This window comes from Heterodontus francisci, chromosome 32, assembly GCF_036365525.1.
Source record: "Heterodontus francisci isolate sHetFra1 chromosome 32, sHetFra1.hap1, whole genome shotgun sequence".
In the NCBI taxonomy this organism is placed as follows: domain Eukaryota; kingdom Metazoa; phylum Chordata; class Chondrichthyes; order Heterodontiformes; family Heterodontidae; genus Heterodontus; species Heterodontus francisci.
The window spans coordinates 50,505,857-50,524,711 of record NC_090402.1 but is presented as its reverse complement, the minus strand read 5'-3'; the positions used below and the strand labels follow the sequence as shown (position 1 = coordinate 50,524,711).

The following is an 18,855-nucleotide window of genomic DNA, read 5'->3' as shown; positions in this document are numbered from 1 at the left end:
TGTTGAATTCAATGTTGAGTCTGGAAGGCCGTGAAGTGCACAGTCAAAAGATGAGGTACTGTTCCTTCAGCTTGCATTGAGCTTCATTGGAACAGTGAAGCAGGCCAAGGACAGAATGGGATGACGCGTGACAGGAAGCTGAAGGTCACACTTGCTGACTGAATGGAGGTGTTTGTGTTTAGTCTCCCCACTGTAGAGGCAACCACATTGTGAGTTGTGAATACAGTATACTAAATTGAAAGTAGTACAGTAAATCGTTGCTTCACTTGGAAGGAGAGTTTGGGGCCCTGGACAGTGGGAAGGGAGGAGGTAAAAGGGCAGGTGTCACATCTCCTGCACTTGCGTGGAAAGGTGCTGTAAGAAAGGGGAGGGGAAGTTGTGTTTTGTGGTGACATCACAGTGGAGCTGGTGGAAATGGCAGAGGATGACCTGTTGAATACAGAGACTGGTGGGGTGGGAGATGAGGACAAGGGGAACCGTATCGTGGTTCTCGGAAGGAGGGGAAGGCGTGAGAGCAGACATGTGTGAAATAGATCAGACACGGTTGAGGGTCCTGTCAACCACAGTGGGGGGGGGGGGGGGGGGGGGGGGGGTGGAATCCCCAGGTAAAGAAAACTGAAAACATGTCAGAAGTGCTAGTATGGAAGATCGCATCGTCCGAACAGATGTGACAGAGATGGAGAAACTGGGAGAATGGAACAGAGTCCTTGCAGAAAGTGGGGTGTGAGGAAATGTAGTCCAGGTAGCTGTGGGAGTCAGTGAGCTTATAGTGAATATTGGTTGATAGCCTATCCCCAGAACTGGTGACAGCAGTCAGGGAAGGGAAGAATCGGAATTTTAAAATTAAAGTGTTGCCAGACCAGGAACCAATGTATGTCAGCGAGCACAGAGGTTGTAGGTGAGTGGAACTTGGTGTGGTTTCCTCTGCAGCTCTCTTTGTGTGGAGGCTTGGGGTGGGGAAGGAGCTGGGTTATTGCATGAATTTCCTATTTGCAACTCTGGGAAAGGGGGTTCCTGAGCCAAGCTTGTCTAGTGGACAGGAAGCAGCCTGCCTTCGGAATCTATTGCAGCTCCTTCAGTAGCAGGTGACAGACCACAGCTCTTGCATCAGACATGTAGCACATGTTTGGGCAATGGGGGTGGGGGTTTTGTTTGGTGAGCTCTGCAGCCAGGGGACTGCCTCATGCCACAGGAACCTCGGGCACCACCACAACCACCACCCTCCCCAGACTTGTGGGCATGGCCAACGCTGTAGAATCTGGGGGATAAACCCCATGCTTCCTGACACACTCATCCACACACAGAAATTCATCCTCGTGGGGCAGGGGGTGGATGTGGGGCCAGGTGGTACCTTCAACTCGCATCCCAAATTCTGGATCCGGAGTGCTCACCCACTCCTGGAGGGCAGTTAAACCAATAGCAGGGTCCCAGCCAGCTCTCGGGGTCAGAGGTCAAGCTGCATCGCCTCATCGCAGTGTAGTGGGCCCAGAGATAGGAGGGGAGCTGAACTTATAGCTACACCACGGCCACATTCACTGGCAGTCGGGGCTCTCCGAACAGGCTGTTGGCTTTTGAAAAGACAGCCTGACGCCCTTGGCAATGTTGGGTGCCAGGGAGGCACAGCCATCCCATAGGCTGACATTGCCAGGATGCATGTGGTAGAAGATGCGTCACAGAATCATACAGCACCGAAGGAGGCCATTTGGCCCATCATACCTGTGATGGCTCTTTGAAAGATCTATCCAACTAGTTTCATAAAGTAAAAGCAAAATACTGCAGAGGCTGGAAATCTGAAATAAAAACAAAGTGCTGGAAATACTCAGCAGGTCTCGCAGCATCTGTGGAGAGAGAAGCAAAGTTAATGTTTCAGGTCAGTGACCTTTCATCAGAACTAGTCGCATAAATTGCTTAATTTGGCTAATTTCCAGTAGGTGGGAAACTTTCATAATATGCTGTGACCTGTGGAGTAACGGGACTGAACTGACAGTGCATTACTCCCACCTGAGTCGTAACACAGGTGATCATACAATACAGTCCCATTTCCCTGATCCCATCCCAAGGAGCCCAACAAATGTTCCTTTTTAATTGTTTATGCAATTCCTTTTGGAAAGTTATTATTGAATCTGCTTCCACCGCCCTTCCAACTCACTGCATAAAAAAATGCCTCCACATCTCCCCTCTGGTTCTTTTGCCAGTTACCTTAAATCTGTGCCCTGCGGATGAAACCAGTTTGTTCCTATTTACCTTATCAAAAAATGCCAAAGTTTTGAACAGCTCTACTAAATTTCCCCTTAGCCTTCTCTGCTTTAAGGAGAACAATCCCAGTTTCTCCACTCTCCACAGAACTAAAGTCCCTTATACCTGGTACCATTCTAATAAATCTCCTCTGCACCCCCTCCAATGCCTTAACATCCTTCCAAAAGTGTGGACACAATACTCCAGCTGGGGCCAAACCACTGTTTTACACAGGTTGAGCATACCTTTCTTGTGACATATTTCCCTCATTTGCGTGGGTGTTATAATTCACCAGCCCATTTGCAATTGGATGTATTCTGTCCCCGCTCTCCCTCACCCTGGTATTTCTGGAAATCCAGATGTGCGAGGAGAAGGAATGAAATGGAATCTCACACAAAATGATACCTCTCCCCCCAGCCCCTAACATGCCCACCCACCCCCCCCCCCTTTGCTGTTGCATCCCTGAGGTCTCGGAATCTTGGGTTCCGTTCCTTTGCAGCATAGAAACTTCACAAAGATAGCCACCCAGCTAGTTTTGAAACAGGCAGTGTAGCTTTGAAGGTGCCCATGCAGTAACTCTAGTCTAGTGAGAGTCCTGGCTGAATCTGTCCAGTTAAGTCACATAATGCACCATGTGGGGGTCTGCACATGAGTCACGTTCCTTTTGACAGGCCTGTGTCTTGGGGGAGCTCCAGGACCTCACATAGAGACACAGAACCCATGAAGATAAAACTGAATGATTGATCAAAGTAAGATCAGGACTGTATTGTATGATCACCTGTGTTACGACCCAGGCAGGAGAAATGCACTGTCAATTCAGTCCCGTTACTCCATAGGTCACACCATATTATTAAAGTTTCCCACCTACTGGAAATTAGCCAAATTAAACACTTTATTAACCTTCCGAATAAAACACGTCACACCAGGTTTCTTTAAACGACAACAAATTGACTATTTATTTAAAAAACTATATCTTAAACACTATTGAGATAATTCTATGTCTAAAAAGACAATAACTTTTTATTCCTCCTCGCCCTCATGCACAGACACACCCATTCAAAAAAAGCAACGGTTAACCAGTTTTAAAAATTATGTTTTAAATTTGAGCTGTTTCTTTGGAATAATAAAATAACTGGGTTGTAGGTCCTGATGGGTTATGTTCCCAGTTTGGTGAGGTGTCCCAGAGTCGAATAGTTAGATTCCACATGAAGTCTCCAGGCGAGTTTGATGAACAGTCTGTAATGGATAGGCATTCACAGTACTTCAGCTACACCAGGCGTCACACAGATCTTTCAACAAGGAGTATAACAACAGGTCTATTTAGATTTTGAATTAGCAGTCTATCAGTGGAAGCTTTCCTGAGAATTCCAGAATTCCCAGAAACACAAAAGGCAACAGAAAGTCACTCCTGAGGCAGAGACTTCTTAGACACTGGAAGTAAAAAGGAATTTTCTACCTCCAACAATGCAAAGATTCCTTCCCAGGGGTCTTTTCCTCTTTAAGCAAAACACAGCCTGTAGGCCAATGTAGATTTTCTGCTGTGAGAGACAAATTCTTCCTTCAAGGAGAGTCACTTCTCTGGCCTGCCAGTTTAAACCAGTTCTAGCCAGTCTTACCCACAGTCAAACTGATACAATACAGCATGTAACCTCATCCCTCTTGCTGTTGCTTAGGAACAGGCTTGCTGCTTGCACACACTGTTCAGAGAAATAAACTCTCAGTCTTAAAGGCACACCGAACTCCCCCTTAGTTTTTAAACAGAGAAAAAAAAAACATTCCCATGACACCTGGTACTGGCAGCGAAAGAAAGAATTTCCACCACCACAGGATGTCCCAAAGTGCTTTATAGTCAATGAAGTATTTTTCAAGCATAGTCACTGTTGTAATGTAGCAGCAATCTATGCACAGCAAGCTCCCACACAAAGTAATGAGAAAATGACAAGATAAGGTGTTTCTAAGATGTTGGTTGAGGGATAAATATTGACTAGAACACTGGGGCTAGCTGCCCTGCCCTCCTTCCAAGTACTGCCCTGGAGCATCCACATGGATTTTGTGCATAAATCCCTGGATTGGGACCTGAACGCACAATCTTCTGACTCACGGGTAAGAGGGCTACACACTGAGCCAGGCCTGAGGCCTACATTTGCCACCGACTTTATCTACATTCCAGACTGAGTCAAACCAGCGATGGCTCCACCTGGAGAAAGCTTGGAGAACTATTGAATCAGTTTATAAGAGGGAGTAGGCTCTGAGCTGTGAGTCGAGTAGAAAGCACACAGGCATTGTAGAGTCAACATTTGGACTGTACACTGGTAAGGGACTTCCTCTAGATTCGTGCCAAGGGTCTCATAGTCATGTCTCATAGGCTTCCAATTGGTGCATTCTGTTTAAAGGAAACACTGGCCTGCACATGTGAATAGACTCACATCACTCATACACACACACACACACAGAGCTCTGGGCCAGTATCCCAGTGCTATCTAAGGTCCCAGTACCCTGGCACAATGTAATGATCCTACTCTTCACATCTGGACATAGGGGGACAGCTGGAGCCCAGTCCTAGTCCAACCAGCTACACAACCCACTGCGATACACTTGGCTCCCATTGCAACAAAGTTTACACTGCCTACACTTAAACCGTTTACTGTGTCTATTACACTCCCAAACCCGTGACCTCTACCACCTAGAAGGACAAGGGTAGCAGACGCATGGGAACACCACCACCTGCAAGTTCACCTCAAAGCCACACACCATCCTGACTTGGAACTATATCGCCGTTCCTTCACTGTCACTGGGTCAAAATTCTGGAACTCCCTTCCTAACAGCACTGTGGGTGTACCTACCCAACATGGACTGCAGCAGTTCAAGAAGGCAGCTCACCACCACCTTCTCTAGGGCAATTAGGGATGGGAAAAAAGTGCTGACCTTGCCAGTGACGCTCACATCCTGAGAATGAATTAAAACAAAATAGCATACAGACTTTAAACCAAATCCAATGGTCATGTCTACTACATCTAACCCTATCAACATATCCTTCTAATCCTTTCTCCCTCATGTGCTTATCTACCTATCCCTTCAATGCATCTATCCTAATTGTCTCCATCACTCTATGTGGTAGTACGTCCCACCTTCTAACTACTCTCTGAGTAAAGAGGTTTCTGCTGAATTCCTGGTTGGATTTATTAGTGACTGTCTTATATTTATGACCCATAGTTCTCAGTTATCCCACAAGCAGAAGCATCTTCTGTATATCAACCCTCTCAAACTCCTTCAGCATCAGGTCACATCTCAACCTTCCCTTTTTTGGGGAAAAGTACCTCATCCTGTCAATCTTTTCTGATAGTACGAACCTCATAGTTCTGTATCATCCTTGTAAATCCTTTTTGCACCATATCCAGGGTCTCGTTAGTAATAAGGGGACCAGAACTGAACACAGTGTTTTAAAGGATGAGGGACTTCAAATTATGTGGAGAGCTAAGAGATGCTGAGATTGTTGTAGTTTAGTTTAGTTTAGAGATCCAGCACTGAAACAGGCCCTTCGGCCCACCGAGTCTGTGCCGACCATCAACCACCCATTTATACTAATCCTACACTAATTCCATATTCCTACCACATCCCCACCTGTCCCTATATTCCCCTACCACCTACCTATACTAGGGGCAATTTATAATGGCCAATTTACCTATCAACCTGCAAGTCTTTTGGCTTGTGGGAGGAAACCGGAGCACCTGGAGGAAACCCACGCAGACACAGGGAGAACTTACAAACTCCACACAGGCAGCACCCAGAATTGAACCCGGGTCCCTGGAGCTGTGAGGCTGCAGTGCTAACCACTGCGCCACTGTGCCGCCCTGAAACTATTTAGAGCGGAGAGGGTAAACAGGAGATTTATAAAGGAGTTGAGAATGATGAGGGGTTTTGATAGGCGGGAGGGTTGGTAACCAGGGAACACAGATTTTAAGTAATTTCGAAAAGAATCGGAGGGATATGAGGGAATTTATTTTTTGCACAGTGAGTTGTTGTGATCTGGAATACATTACCTAAAACTTTCCAAAGGGAATGGAATAAATACTTGAAAAGGAAAAAAATTCAGGGCTATGGATAAAGAGCAGGGGAGTGGGATTAATTGGATAGCTCTTTCAAAGGCATGATGGGCTGAATGGTCTCATTCTGCACTGTATGATTCTCCCGTAAGATATTTAAATCCTGGAGGCTGGGGTATGGCCCAGGGAGCTTGTGAATCGACAAAAGTTTCCAAAGGCTGCAGGAAGTCAGCTACTGAAAACACTTGCTCGCTGACACACTGTAGTGCAGCCTGCGGAGTGTGCCAGCTTCTGGCACCAGAGATCCAGTGTCTGAGCACTCTGCATTAACCTGCTGATCTGCGGACTGGTGCAATGATTTCAGTCTCCTTTCCTGTTTCTGGACACCCTGGCCAGGTGAGGACCCTAGTCTCTAAAAGAACCTTCTTTAGTCCTTGAATAGTTTCAGCATTGGATCGGCTCATCACTTCTCACTGTGCACTGTGTGTGCGCGCGGGAGGAAGGGGGAGGGGCAATTCACTGCAGAGCAGAAACAACTTTTATGAACTTCCTGATATTGTGCAGACAGTATGCAGCTTTACAGCAGTGTCTGGGATTTCAACTGCAGGCTTACCTTTGACGGGGAGGAGATGAGGAAGAAACTTTCAGAACCTTTCCTCAGGTGAGGGGAATAGGTAGAGGCCGTGACAGAGCAAACTGGAGAGGGAGCGTAGGCCAGAATTATCAAATGGCCTCTTCTCGCAGCACATGGCAGACTGACTCAAGTTTTTTGAAGTATCTGATGAGGGTCAATTGTTGCTACTGTCTCTGTCCAGTTTTATAAATGTAGTATCTCTTTCCCTTGCGTTCTGCCAATTCTTGCCTTTTGCGCATTCCCGACTTTGATCACTCAACCAATGGTAGCTGTGTCTCCAGCTGTCTGGGCCCTAAGGTCTGGAATTCCCTCCCTAAACCTCTCTACCTCTCTCTGTTCCTCCAAGAACCCACCTCTTTTGGTCACATATCCTAATATCTCTTTACGTGGCTTGGTGTCAAATTTTCTTTGATAATGCTTTTGTGAAGGGTCTCAAGACGTTTTTACTGCTTTATTGCTTGTCATGCTAGGCTCCCACTTGCCATAAATGAGGCACATTAATTTTGTCATGAGCATTGATTTTAAACTGTGAGTGAGGGGAGGACTTGTTGGATAGATCAGCTGTGGCTGTAAGGGATATTTGCATATTGGCAGACGGTGTTTGGAAGGACAAAGCAGCCATTCCCTGACATTTAACCCACAATTGAAATTTGATCACCAGACATTGAAGGTGGGGGAGCTCGCATTCCAGGTTGACTGCTAAAATGGCCAAATACACAAACGGACGTGGTCAAACCAGCTGGTCACATGACTAACCTGCTGGGCAACCTGGGTTTTTCTGAATTGTACAAACAGTTTGAACTCAGGAAGAGTGTCTGTTTGCTCCTGGACTGAGAAGCTCTCTCTCCTGACTGTCTGCTCCCATCTCTTTCTCACAAGCCTCTGAATCCACTGAAGAGAAATGAACCCCAAGAGAGTAAAGTCTCCTACCGTGAACAAGATTTAAGAAGAATACTGGACCCCAACGAAAAGCAAGATCTACCTACAATCAAGGAATATGACTCAAAGAACTGTAACATCAACTCTTCAGATATTGCCTTAAACTTTTCCACTTTATTTTTTCTTCTGCTCTTTTCTGTCTCTATTTGCATGTGTGTATCGTGTGTGCATGCTAGTGTAGGCACGTCATATATACGTAGGTGTTAACCAAATTAGAGTTTAAGTTTAATAAATTTCAACTTTTCTTCTTTAAACCTAAGAAAACCTGTTTGTGCTGGTTTCTTTGCCTTATAATTGGAAAGCAGTGAGTAAGGATTCACCAAGGGGGAGCTAAAACACAGTGTATTTAAAATTAAACCCTGTTACAGTAAGACCAGGTGAAGGCTGAAAGGGAACCCTAGGTCTCTGTCTTACCTATTCATAACAAGGTGCTATATAAATGTACATTGTTGTTGTTGTTGTTGCAGGTCCAGCAGCGATTGGGTTAAGAGGTTCGAGAGATGGCAATGGAGGTAACAAGACCCCCAATGGAACCAGCGCACAAAGCCCTGCCTGCTGCCAGGCAACGGATCTCCACAGTTACGTCTCCGCTGAGAGCCGCCTATCGCATTCGCCACAAGTACCTTGTTATGAAAAGGAGGCACGTTAGCAGGGAACAGAGTGAGCCTGCAGATGCGGAGGGAGCAGGGACTGGCTGGCATCTGCCTCCCAAGGGGCAAGAGACCTCAGAGCGTGCCTTCAAGCATAGGGCCAAGGCAGCTGAGTACTTCACCTTCGAGAAGGTCCCCATCAAAACCCCGAAGAGACACCGCTCGAGTAAAAAACGCAAAGTGCTGTACCCAAATGACGGCAAGAGGTACTTGCCCGAGAAGAAGAAAAGCAAGGCCAAGAACTGTCTTTTCCTGCTAAGCATTATCGTTTTCTTCCAGATATACAATGCTATTGAGAATCTGGATGACAATGTGCTCAAATATGACTTGGCAGGGCTGGAGAAAACACTCAAGAGGGAGGTTTTTGGACAGGCAGTCGCTATTGACAGTCTGATGGATTTGCTTAATGACTATCTGGCCACCCACATTCACAATAGACCACTGGTCCTATCTCTCAATGGGCCAGTCGGGGTTGGAAAGAGCCTGGTCGGAAGACTGCTCGCTAAGCACTTCCGCTCGGTATTGAGTGACCGACTGGTTTACCAGTACTTTGTACTGCATCACTGCCCGACACAGGACAATGTCACCAGTTGCCAGCAGGAGTTGGCAGGGGGCATCTCTGACATGGTCAACCGGGCAGAGGAGGAGGAGAAGATCCCACTGCTCATCTTCGACGAGGTGGAGTTCATGCATCCGGCCCTGTTAGACTTCCTGCAAAACTATTTTCAGCCTAACCAGACCAATGAGTTCCTGAATGCTGTGTATGTCTTAATCAGCAACTACGGACAGGGTGAAATAACAAAGTTTGTTCTCCAGAATGCTTCCAGTGGTATGATGCCACAGCAGACAAAATCGGAAGAGCTCCTCTTCATTGTCCAGTCTTTGCTGACCCACTTCCACCCACTCTGGAAGCATGCAGATATTGTACCATTCACCTTACTGGAGAGGACCCACATAGAGGACTGCTTCTTAGAAGAGATGATGAGAGAAGGATTCTACCCGGACACCACCCAGCTCAATGAGCTGTCCAGGGAATTGAACTATTACTCAGTTGGGAACCACCAGTACTCTGTTCATGGCTGCAAGCACGTTGGCACCAAAGTAGACTTGTTGCGTTGAGCAGCTGTGCCAGATTCTCGCACTGTGCATCAACCTGACAACAACATGGGATTTGATAGGGTTCACTGGACGACCTGTCTCATGTCACTGGATCATGCTTTCACTAAAATAATTCAGGTGGAGTAGAGCAGGTTCACAGTCTCCAGAAACAGTCAGTCTGCTATTCACTGGTTGCACGAGTGTGTATGTAATCGCCATTGTGTGAATGGCCAATCCACTCTTTGCACTAATCCAGACCCGGCTGCTCAGGGGCCATTGATTTATATTGTCTCTGTGGGGAGGGGGAGGGGGAGGGAAGGGGAGGGGGAGGGGGAGCTCGAGCTCAACAATCAATGTCTGTCTGTCTCCTGTTGAGTTTCTGTCCAGTTGAATATTTGTTAATGCTGCAGTGACTTCACCATGAAAGTAAGTGAGAGTGAATACCATCTTCAGTCAGGGAGCCATGGCATTACCCATAAACAGGAGGGCATCCCTTCACTCTGGGAATCCCCTCACCCTGGACACCCCCTCACTCTGGACACTCCCTCACTCTGGACACCCCCTCACCCTGGACACCCCCTCACTCTGGACACTCCCTCACTCTGGTCACCCCCTCACCCTGGACACCCCCTCACTCTGGACACTCCCTCACTCTGGTCACCCCCTCACCCTGGACACCCCCTCACTCTGGACACTCCCTCACTCTAGACACCCCCTCACCCTGGACACCCCCTCACTCTGGGCACCCCCTCACTCTGGACACTCCCTCACTCTGGACACCCCCTCACTCTGGGCACCCCCTCACTCTGGACACCCCCTCACCCTGGACACCCCCTCACTCTGGACACTCCCTCACTCTAGACACCCCCTCACCCTGGACACCCCCTCACTCTGGGCACCCCCTCACTCTGGACACTCCCTCACTCTGGACACCCCCTCACTCTGGGCACCCCCTCACTCTGGACACCCCCTCACTCTGGGCACCCCCTCACTCTGGACACTCCCTCACTCTGGACACCCCCTCACTCTGGGCACCCCCTCACTCTGGACACCCCCTCACCCTGGACACTCCCTCTCTCTGGGCACCCCCTCACTCTGGACACTCCCTCACTCTGGACACCCCCTCACCCTGGACACTCCCTCACTCTGGACACCCCCTCACCCTGGACACTCCCTCACTCTGGACACTCCCTCACTCTGGACACCCCCTCACCCTGGACACTCCCTCACTCTGGACACCCCCTCACTCTGGACACCCCTTCACTCTGGACACCCCCTCACACTGGACACTCCCTCACTCTGGACACCCCCTCACTCTGGACACTCCCTCACTCTGGACACCCCCTCACTCTGGACACTCCCTCACTCTGGGCACCCCCTCACTCTGGGCACCCCCTCACTCTGGACACTCCCTCACCCTGGACACTCCCTCACCCTGGACACTCCCTCACTCTGGACACTCCCTCACTCTGGGCACCCCCTCACACTGAACACTCCTTCACACTGGGCATCCCCTCACTCTGGACACTCCCTCACTCTGGGCACCCCCTCACACTGAACACTCCTTCACACTGGGCATCCCCTCACTCTGGACACTCCCTCACTCTGGACACTCCCTCTCTCTTGGCACCCCCTCACTCTGGACACCCCCTCACCCCTCACTCTAGACACCCCCTCACTCTGGACACTCCCTCACTCTGGACACTCCCTCTCTCTGGGCACCCCCTCACCCTGGACACTCCCTCACTCTGGACACTCCCTCTCTCTGGACACTCCCTCTCTCTGGGCACTCCCTCACTCTGGACACCCCCTCACTCTGGGCACCCCCTCACCCCTCACTCTAGACACCCCCTCACTCTGGACACTCCCTCACTCTGGACACTCCCTCACTCTGGGCACCCCCTCACTCTGGAGATATCTCTCACAACAATGGCCTGTCCTATATCACAGTATCCACACTGAGTCAGTCCTGTAATGAACAACATTGGTCAGTCAGGAGTCACATTGCCCACAGTTAAGTCAGGTGGTACAATCCTTAACAATTTGATGTTAAACGTTGTATCCTAACAGCCACTTTCTTTGTTGAAAGCATTAGTTCTGTTGGGTAGCCTTGTACTGAGGGCTCAGCTCTCTTCTTTACCCCGGGCCAGTGTGATAAAGATTATTTCTATCATTGAGCTGCTGGTGACTGTAATCTTCTTTGTAATCTGTCCAGTCATTCTGTGTCTGATAACCGAGCAGACACTTTTTGTTGTTTGTACCCGTTCACTCCTCTATCAGAGGTGAATACGAGAAGCACATAGGCTCGTTTGCATAGGATGCAAATTCTGCAGCAGGTCAGAGGGCCTGTACTTTGAATGAAAGAGGTAATTTCTTCCTGGAGTCAGGGTCGTCTCTGGAGCCAGTCACTGGGTGCAGGTCCCAGGCACAGTGTAATGGGCAGCACCTAAAGATGTTAAAAACATTGAATCCAATTTAATTTAAAACTTCCCTGTTGAGCCTGCCTCCTTTCATTCTTTAAGGTGTTGTCCCATGCCCTCATCAGCCTATACCCTACTGGATCTCCCTCCACTTCAGCCTCCCGAAAGACAAGCTGCCTAATGGCAGCACCATAGAGTCCTGGCAGCTCGCCTGTCCCATATTAATAAGCCTGACCTCCCGCACCCCCCACCCCCCAAAATCATCCTGGGCTCACACTGGCATCGGCAGATAGGAGGAGCGTTTGGAGGACGGAGTGGTCAAACTCCCACTCCCACTTGCCAGATATGAGTGTCATCTTTTATCACATGGAGGTAACAAAAGACTAATCAAATATCAATATCTAAGTCAGCTATCCAGGCCAAAGCTTCCAGTATAAGAGTTGTGGATATCTTGTAGACTGCCCATGAATTTACTCTGAGGGCAATGTTCAGTAACATGCTCCAGGATCTGATTCAGAGTTCCAGTGTCTCACCATGGGGATGCGTCCATCTATGGAGACGTCCCGCAGCATCTACCATGACCGGTTCTGAGGCAGCTGATTGTTGTCCACCGTTTGTGAAGAAGGTTTGATCCTTCAAGTTGCAATGTGGGGCCTCTATCAGGAATCTATTTGGTCTGTTGCTGTTTTTCCAAGCATCATGCTATCAGTTATCAAGACTGAGGAGAGATTGCTGAAGGGCTTCGTTGATGGTCCAAAGAACCTTTTAGATTTAAGGCAGTCTGGTGGCAGGTTGCTCAAGTCAGTCTGGATTGACATGTCTTTGCTGATGTTGTGGTTGTCTTCGCTAGAAATTGCATATTTGTGGTGTCAGTGTGGTGGTGTAATGTTTGCAAGCACAGGCAGCCAGGATGTTGGTGTTAATAAAAACAATCCAGTGATAACTGGGCGTTGTAGAGTTCAGCTGGACCTCGATGAATTTGACATGTGAACTGATTGGCATGTCAGAGAACAGTGCCCCACTGTAGAGTAACCAGGCTGAGGGCTGCCTTATGGAGGGTTTGAGCACATGCTCCCCATGTGGATCCAGCGAATTTCTGGATTAGGCTGACGCTACTCTTTGGTTTCTTCCTGGAAAGGCTGCCGACATGACAAGGTGCCATTGAGTGTGACACCTAAATAGGAGGGGTTTTTGGCATGGTTTACACACAAAAACAGACTTTTGAAGCTTAGTTTGCTTGACGGGTGTTGAGGTGGAATGTTGAAGTGATGATCTTTTGAGTGTTTGGCCGAGGTCACCATCAGCAGCAGTAGATCTCCATCCTCTGTAAATAACTGGTCAGCATCTCCTCAGTAGCAGACAGATTCCCATTTTGCATAGCCAATGGCAGTATCATTAACATATGGGACTCTGTTTCGGACAGATCACTGGTGTAAACGTTGAATAACTCCCTGTGGCAGTCTGTTATGCAGTGTCCTAGATCTGCTCTTCTGAGTGCCAGTGTACACTCAGAAGCACCAACTGCAAAGCATGGCACTGAGAAGATGGTTCGTTGTTCTGCAATGTAAAATGGTGGGGAGCTTGAAAAGCTCCATGATGAGTCATTGGCTGCTGTCAGGTCCACGAATGCCACAGTGGCCTTGAGTTGTATGCTTTGATGTATGTTGTTAGTGCTAGTACTGGTTCCAGGAGTTATGACTGCTCCAGAAGCCCTCTTGCTCCTTAGTGATGCTTGCCTTGATGATGGGGATTAGTCTATGGTGAAGTAGTCTCTCCAACACTTTGTGACAAGTGCAAGGTAAAGAGATCAGGCAGTAGCTGCGAGCGTTGCGATTCTCCCCCTGCTTATGGGGGGCAGTTATTTAAGCCTCCCTCCAGGTAGATGAAATTTTGCCGTTTGCCAGCATTTCTGAGGAGATGGTGACCGCCCATCCCTTCACTCTGGATGTCAGTGCTTTTCAGAATTCTGGGTAAATACCATCTGGACCCTCGGCGTTTGTGGATTTGGTGATAAGCATGTCTGTGTTTAAAACAAACACTGAGCCCACTGTGTGGAATCAGGAATCTGCCAACCTGTGCATCCTGTTTTTTTCAGCCTTGTCCTTTCTGGAGTCTCTGTGATGTGTGTCAGGCCTGCCCCAGTTGCACGTGGGATATATTTATTTTAATGGTGTGATCTATATACTATGTACTTTAATTATTAGGTGTGGAACATGCATGTGATGAAGTCATACTGCCGCAAGTATTAGCATCCCAGGTGCTGAATGCTTCTTATTGCTACATCTGTAATGGTTTCACCAACTCCGCAATGGGGAAATGAGCACAACCACAGATTTGTCATTGGTTACCGTACACTAGGAATAAAAGGAATGATTACAATATTCCTGTGTTTGCCTTACTCTTTCCCAGTTCAAAAGGTTTTGAAACTCCTTTGCCTCGCAGTTTGATTCAAGCCAGGTGAGGTGGTGGTGGTGGTAGTGATGCTGAATGGACCAGATTCTCCACAGGTTTTGTCTCATGCATGGAGCCCCAGAGCTGCCAGCCCATCCTCACACCCCTCGACGTCAAGCCACGCCAGACCATGTGAGACGTAGAGGCATCCCGGGCAGTGCCATCTAACTGTGCCCATTGGATGTAGCCTGGCAGAAAGGGGACCCAATGACATTGGGGATGCTGAGAGGGGGGAGTGGGGGGGGGGCACCAAGGGTGTGTGTGGCAAAGGGGAGGGGGTTCGGACAGAATAGCTGAGGAGAGGGAATGGAACCGAGGGATGGGGGTTAGGGGAAGGGGAGTCCTTTCATCCTCATTCATATCTAGCCTGGACGGGTGGGGTGAAGGTCTGCTGTTTCCCACTGGAAACTATTCTCCTGTCCAAGATGGGAGTTCCAGCATGGTGAGATTAGTGCCCTCCCTCCCCCCCACCCCTCTCCCCCCGCCCCAAAACCCTCAACCATTTCCCTGGACCGGGAGCCTCATTGGGAATTCACAGTGAGCTCCCGGTAGGATTCCCATCAGCAAGAGGGTGTAGGCTAACACGATGCGGAGAATTCCAGCATTGCTGTCAGCAGGAATGTCAGCCCAGCCCCAGAAGAGATAACCAAGGTAGAGGTGCACGATCTGAGAGAAAAGCAGAAAAGGCTCAAGGGGCTGAATGGCCTCCTCCTAGTCCTTTTGGTGCTATGAGCAGCAGAATCATCCAGATGACTCCACCAAGACTTATACTGAAGACCTCAACTATCGTCAGGGCCATCAGCAGCTAAGTGCTAGGTCTGAATTGGAGGAAGAGGAAGCCAATTAAAGATCCTCACTTTCCAAATGGGGGACCTCAGGCAAGGCCTTTGCCATCACTTCCTGGGACCTTCCACCTCCTTCCCCTTGGTGGCCCCAGGAAGCAGTGGTGAGTGGGACAGACAGGAAGGAAATCTTGGTCAAGGGGCTGCACCATCCACATATTGCAAGACCTTTTGCAGTATTCACAGAGGAGAAGCCAGCCTAAGGAATCCTGACCTGGAGATGTGGTGAGGAGGAATCATAGTATTAAATGTGGATCCAACTGCCACTAAATAACTACAATTATATAGGGCTTTGGCGAGACAGCACCTGGAGTACTGGGTATGGTTTTGGTCTCCTTACCCAAGGAAGGACATACTTGCCTCAGAGGGGGTGCAACAAAAGTTCACTAGACTGATTTTGGGAGGAGGGGATTGTCTCACGAGGTGAAGTTAAGTAGACTAGGCCTATATTCCCTGGAGTTTAGAAGAATGAGAAGTGATCTCATAGAAACATATTAAATTCTGAAGGGGCTTGACAGGGTAGATGTTGAGAAAATGTTTCACCTGGCTGGGGAATCTAGAACACGGGGACACAGTCTCAGAATAAGCAGACGGCCATTTAGGACTCAGATGAAGAGAAATGTCTTCACTCAAAGGGTTGTGAATCTTTGGATTTCTCTATCCCAGAGGGCTGTGGAATGCCCAGTCATTGAGTATATTCACGACAGAGATCTCTAGGTTTTTGGGTGCTAAGGGAATTAAGGGATATGGGGATAGTGCAGGAAGGTGGAGTTGAGGTAGATCAGCCATGATTTTGTTGAAGTTTGGAGCAGGCTCGAGGGGCCAAATGGCCTCCTCCAGCTCCTAGTTGGTATGTTTTGATGTTCTTCAGTGGGCAATCTGACCCAGAATACAGTGTGGGAAACGCAGACATCACATAGTTAATGCACGCCTGGTCCCTCTGATCTCCTGGACTGGTTTCATTGGCCTGGGCGGGGGAGGTGGCGGGAGAGGTGGAGGAAAGGAACTTTCCAGATTTTCTTTCCTTTATTGGGCCTGAGCTTTTTCTGATTTGTTGCCTGTCTCCGGAAGGTAGTGGTGGAGGGGCAGTGGGAGGGTGAAAGGGCCTGCATTTGCTGTGCCAGGCATCCTGAGTGTGGGGCAGGCTTGATAGACCAGCTGGTCTATTCCTGCGCGTCATTTCCGTATGTCCGTATAACACACTGGCACTGTGGCATGCATTCGTCCAAAGGTGGTGGGAAACCTTTCATTCTGGCGGGAAAATTCCATCATTCTTCCATGTTAAATTTGATACTGGCATTGGGTGACAGTGTGGGGAGAAGGATGGGAATGTTAAGGTTCTTCACTATTTCCCCCTCCAATTCCCATTCTGGGAGGAATAATGCAGCTGGATCTCCACGACAGGAGTCGGTGGGTGGCAATCAGGAACAGGGAGCCTTACAGCTGTCCATAATCCAGAGGCAGTGAGGCCAACTGCAGGCCTCCAGCTGTTGCTGTGCTGGAGCAGAGACCAAGCCTGTGCTCTTTACAACAGTGTGTGACATGCTTACCCAGACAGCATGCTACATTGGGGATTATCTGCTCCAGTGCACCACACTGGGATTGCCTCATGCAAACGGGCAAGTGTAAGTGTACTGGACAGGGCTATTCCACATCAGTGAGTATGCCACAGCTTCCCAGCTCCACTTATACCAGTACCTCCAGCTACTGCTCCGGGCTCACTGGAACCAGCCCCACCCCTTGCCCCTGCACGGTTTGGCACATTCCTTAACATCCCCACCAAGCTGTGGTGCTTGGTGAGTCAGAGGGAGTGGTAGTGAGTCGGAGGGAGTGGCACCCATATCGCATTCTGCCTGAAAGCTGAATCCAAACTAACACCAGCTGCACATTATCAGACTGTGTGGTAAATGATCTGTAACTTTGATAAGTGAATGCGAACATTTCAGCTTCAAGTAATTGCTGCTGATAAACTGTTCAGCATCAGGCTGATCTAGAAATAGAATCCAGTTTGATTAGTACAGTCTCCAGGTTACGCCATGTGGAGATGCAGATCTTTTTAATATTCAGCACCTGAGGATCTGGCCACAAGGATTTAGGTACAGGGATCAGTATACCCGCGTACACAGGATTCAGGAACAGGGATCAGTATACCCGAATACACAAGATTCAGGAACAGGAGTCAGTATACCCGCGTACACAGGATTCAGGAACAGGGATCAGTATACCCGAATACACAAGATTCAGGAACAGGAGTCAGTATACCCGAATACACAGGATTCAGGAACAGGAAACAGTATACCCGAATACACAGGATTCAGGAACAGGAAACAGTATACCCGAATACACAGGATTCAGGAACAGGAATCAGTATACCCGAATACACAGGATTCATGTACAGGAATCAGTATAACCGAATACACAGGATTCCTGTACAGGAATCAGTATACCCGAATACACAGGATTCATGTACAGAGATCAGTATACCCAAATACACATGATTCAGGTACAGAGATCAGTATACCCAAATGCACAGGATGCAGGTACTGGAATCAGTATACCCGAATACACAGGATTCATGTACAGGGATCAGTATACCCAAATACACATGATTCAGGTACAGAGATCAGTATACCCAAATGCACAGGATGCAGGTACCGGAATCAGTATACCCGAATACACAGGATTCAGGAACAGAGATCAGTATACCCGAATACACAGGATTCAGGTACAGGAATCAATATACCCGAATATACAGGATTCAGGTACAGGGATCAGAATACCTCAATACACAGGATTCAGGTACAGGGATCAGAATACCTCAATACACAGGATTCAGGTACAGGAATCAGTAGACCCAAATATACAGGATTCAGGTACAGAGATCAGTGTACCCGAATACACAGGATTCAGGTACAGGAATCAGTGTACCCAAATACACAGGATTCAGGTACAGGAATCAGTAGACCCGAATACACAGGATTCAGGAACAGGAATCAATATACCCGAATACACAGGATTCAGGTACAGGAATCAGTATACCCGAATACAAAGGATTCATGTACAGGGATCAGTATACCCAAATACACATGATTCAGGTACAGAGATCAGTATACCCGAATACACAGGATTCATGTACAGGGATCAGTATACCCGAATACACAGGATTCAGGAACAGAGATCAGTATACCCGAATACACAGGATTCAGGAACAGGAATCAGTATACCCGAATACACTGGATTCAGGTACACAGGAATCATGTACAGGAATCAGTATACCCGAATACGCAGGATTCAGGAACAGAGATCAGTATACCCGAATACACAGGATTCAGGAACAGGAATCAGTATACCCGAATACACAGGATTCAGGAACAGGAATCAGTATACCCGAATACACAGGATTCAAGTACAGGAATCAGTAGACCCGAATACACAGGATTCAGATACAGGAATCAGTATACCCAAATGCACAGGATTCATGTACAGGAATCAGTACACCCGAATACACAGGATTCAGGAACAGGGATCAGTATACCTGAATAC

At 48.3% G+C, this 18,855-nt stretch overlaps 1 protein-coding gene across 9 annotated transcripts in view; it reads left to right on the top strand.

Moving 5' to 3' along the window:
• LOC137347802 (torsin-4A-A-like) overlaps window positions 1-10,079 on the top strand; it is a 99,190-nt gene extending 89,111 nt beyond the window's left edge. For 6 of the 9 annotated variants that reach the window (XM_068012796.1, XM_068012788.1, XM_068012787.1 and 3 more), the window contains one exon: window positions 8,319-10,079. In XM_068012796.1, the coding sequence (XP_067868897.1) occupies window positions 8,352-9,620 (1,269 nt within the window). In that variant the 5' untranslated portion in view covers window positions 8,319-8,351 and the 3' untranslated portion in view covers window positions 9,621-10,079. Of the gene's footprint in view, window positions 1-6,560; window positions 6,675-6,854; window positions 6,940-7,843; window positions 7,925-8,318 lie in introns of those variants that run through there. The other 3 variants (XM_068012792.1, XM_068012789.1, XM_068012790.1) reach the window with 3 other exon arrangements.
• Window positions 10,080-18,855: the final 8,776 nt, after the last annotated feature.